Genomic DNA, 3,091 nt, shown 5'->3' with positions numbered 1-3,091 from the left:
TCTAATAATAATATCTTATTACTTCTTTGTTTTGGAATCCATAGCATAAACTTGATCAAACAAGTTCTGAAGCAGAAGCTTTATATTAATGACAGCAATTGAAACCAAGTATAACCCACCACTTGAACAAGAGATTATATTGAAATCTATTACAACGGATATTTTGTATCTTACAATATTTTCCTTTGAAATGGAGCCCACGGATTGATCAAGAGATTTCCTTTGGCAATCGAACGGAGAATCTATTACAAATGACAGTAACATATTCTACATTATTTTACAGAATGCACTACTTTAACAGATCATCAGTTGTACCAGTATTACATTCAGCTTTGAGTGAGCCTCGGTTTCTTTGGTAAGTATACCTTATCTTATTCATAAGATGTATGTTAGTGTGTCTGTGTCGGTTAAATTTGATTAGAATTTTACAAAAAAGGAATTAAAAATGAAAATCATCTCCGCCAAATTAAACTATCTCAAGATGCCCCCAAGGTCATGAGCAAGCTGTATGAGATCTACCTCGTTATATATCAAAATTATCTGATCCATGGGGCACTAAATTTGATTAGAATTTTACAAAAAAGAATTAAAAATGAAAATCATCTCTGCCAAATTAAACTATCTCAAGATGCCCCCAAGGTCATGAGCAAGCTGTATGAGATCTACCTCGTTATATATCAAAATTATCTGATTCATGGGGCACTAAAAGCCCTTGAAGGATTCTCTAGTAAGTATGTGTGCATGGAGAGGGATAGCCCTCTGGCATTGTCCTCCTCGACACCAATACCATGAAAAGGATGGGGAACATGAAATGAGATCTCTTGTTAGGGCATATGGTCATATTCTCTGCTGATAATGAAGATGGTTTCTCTGTAAGTTGATATATGATGGTTCAAGGAATTTTTTTGCCCTGTCTATTTCCTTTTGCAGATAGGCATTTCTTGACTAGGATTACCTTCTAGTAATCCGAATGAAAATAATGAGGAGTCCCATTACGAAGGTTTGGTCGATTCCAAGCTGCACAGCAAGGCTGAGAACATCGTCTCCTAACATGATCCCCGATGTTGCTTGTTTTCGTGTCACCTGTGCCATTGAATGAGTGAGTTAGTACCTCTCGGTTACCGAATACACTCCACTCTAATTTGCTTTAATAAGTAAAACAAACATCATTATGGATTAAGTTAGGAAGAGCAAACCTGAGCAATAATTTTTCGAGAGGCGCCGAATACAGTGAATGAGGAGCTCGGTTTGCAGCGGGATCCCTCGATTTCATAGTCGCAAAGATTCATATTCCGTCTCTTTGTAGGGTTTAGCACTACTTTGGCAGAGGGTTTGCTCGAGAAGAGTGTCGACACAGACTGAATAACCGTAAATGCTGCCTTAATCCCACACCCATAACAGTCTCCTCTAAATGCTTCCCACCGATCGTTAAAACTCAATCTCTGCTAAACCCACAAACGATTTCAGACAAAATGATTAGACCTATAAAATGCGTTCTATGTCTAAGAAATTGGAATTAAACCTTGTGGCGGAGAGTAAGAAGAACGTTCCCCACAGCATCCATGAGAAAGAGTAGGCGTTTGGCATGAGATGAGTAATTATCGACTCTGAAGACCAGATTTCCTAAGGAATCAAAGACTGTGAAGCCATTGGCATTGAAGATGAGAGATCTCTTCCAAACTGTGAAGGTCGCAGGAGAGAAAATGGGAGAAGGAGAGGAACAGTGCGGTGCACAAAACTTATGATGGTCGCCAGTGGAAACTGAAACTTCTTGTTGGGAGGAGACACGAGGATGCAGCTGAGGCATTCTTCCTTGCTTCGATCACCAACGCACGGAGATGAAGAGGAGGTCGGAGCAAGTTCAAGCAGGATTCTTCGGACCAGAAATTATGATGAACCATAATTTAGGGCTTTTCGGAGGTCGATATATATCAGTGGTTCCACAAAGGTTATGTTAGATTATGGGTATTGAAACAGGGAATCTTCTGTTGGGGATTTTTCTGATAAAATCCCAAAAACAAACAAACTGAAAACACAGAGGTAATGCTCTGTTTTTTTTTTCTTCAACAGGATCTTTTTGTGTACAGGAAAGCTTCAAAAAAATTTACATACCCATAAAATGATTTGTATTCATTAAAAACATAATGTCTCATACAAACTTCATCCTATTTCACTCAGAGGGATTTACCAAAAAAACATTTCAACCAACAAAAGGAAACTCTGTGTAAAAATCTCTTTTTCTTTTACTGCTGTAAAAGCCCTTTTTACATTCACTACTGTGAAAAACATTTTACATATACTGCTGTAAAATAAATTTACATATGCAACTCAAAAACATTATATGTCTACTTCGCTTCGTTTGAACAACATCAAAAACAATTTACTTTTCAACCTGATTTACTTTTGGTTCGCACTGCTATGCGATATCACTCCTTGCTTCACCACACGGTCAACACAAAAAAAACTTACTGAAACATATGCGCTCCCCTGTTCTCTCGCTGCCGCGAGCTTGCTTCACACTGGTCTTCACTCTATTTCATTAACGCTTTTTCTCTCTTGCACTGCTGTGCACACTTTAGTTTCTCTCTGTTCTCTTTTGCTGCAGCGAGCTCACCTTTCTCCTTTTTTTTCATTCGTTATGTTTTCATTACACAAAATGGTCAACACAGAGAGCACGTTTCATTTGGCTCATTATATATATAAAACTTTTTTACAAAACATATACAAAATCATTTTAAATATTTGTTGACTTGCCCATACCTCCGTGTAATTGAAATTTAATGTTCTGCCAAAACTTACGAGCCACAATAAATAAGCATTGAATGCTTTTACGGCGGACAAACTGAAATTTCAATTCACTCCACACAAGGTTTTAAATGCTGGCTCGAATGCAGGTTTGAAGCAATTGACGGCGGAGAATGACGAAGTGAATCAGACGGTGGACAAAGATTTCGGGAGGCTCCTTTGTGCTGAACATTAGCGTCCGAAAAGTCAGTTCTGCTGACGTATGTAGAGGAAAACGTGGCTGCATTACATTGTATCGGAGTCCACTGTCCAGAAACAGCCAGATGACCAAAGGCGGTCCGATAAG

The 3,091-nt window shown here is 38.5% G+C and overlaps 1 protein-coding gene across 1 annotated transcript; it reads right to left on the bottom strand.

Moving 5' to 3' along the window:
* Window positions 1-554: 554 nt before the first annotated feature.
* On the bottom strand, window positions 555-1,871 carry LOC149175530 (protein LURP-one-related 11-like). Its single transcript, XM_089422873.1, has 3 exons — window positions 1,523-1,871; window positions 1,197-1,442; window positions 555-1,083 (listed from the first exon to the last, which is right to left on the bottom strand). Exons 1-3 carry the CDS (start codon window positions 1,805-1,807, stop codon window positions 952-954), a joined length of 663 nt encoding a protein of 220 aa, XP_089278999.1. The 5' UTR covers window positions 1,808-1,871; the 3' UTR covers window positions 555-951.
* Window positions 1,872-3,091: the final 1,220 nt, after the last annotated feature.

Source organism: Pinus tabuliformis, chromosome 4_1 (assembly GCF_031772625.1).
Source record: "Pinus tabuliformis cultivar Carrire ecotype Pingquan chromosome 4_1, CPIR1, whole genome shotgun sequence".
Lineage (NCBI taxonomy): Eukaryota > Viridiplantae > Streptophyta > Pinopsida > Pinales > Pinaceae > Pinus > Pinus tabuliformis.
Note: the sequence above shows the minus strand (reverse complement) of the source record. Positions and strands in the feature narration are given on the sequence as shown.

Bases quoted from the DNA above. Each gene is read 5' to 3' on its own strand.
- LOC149175530 (XM_089422873.1), bottom strand. From the start codon at position 1,807: ATGCCTCAGCTGCATCCTCGTGTCTCCTCCCAACAAGAAGTTTCAGTT. The intron at 1,443-1,522 runs GTTTAATTCCAA...TGGGTTTAGCAG, and splicing joins TTCTTACTCTCCGCCACAAG to AGATTGAGTTTTAACGATCG. The intron at 1,084-1,196 runs GTTTGCTCTTCC...TCAATGGCACAG, and splicing joins CTCGAAAAATTATTGCTCAG to GTGACACGAAAACAAGCAAC.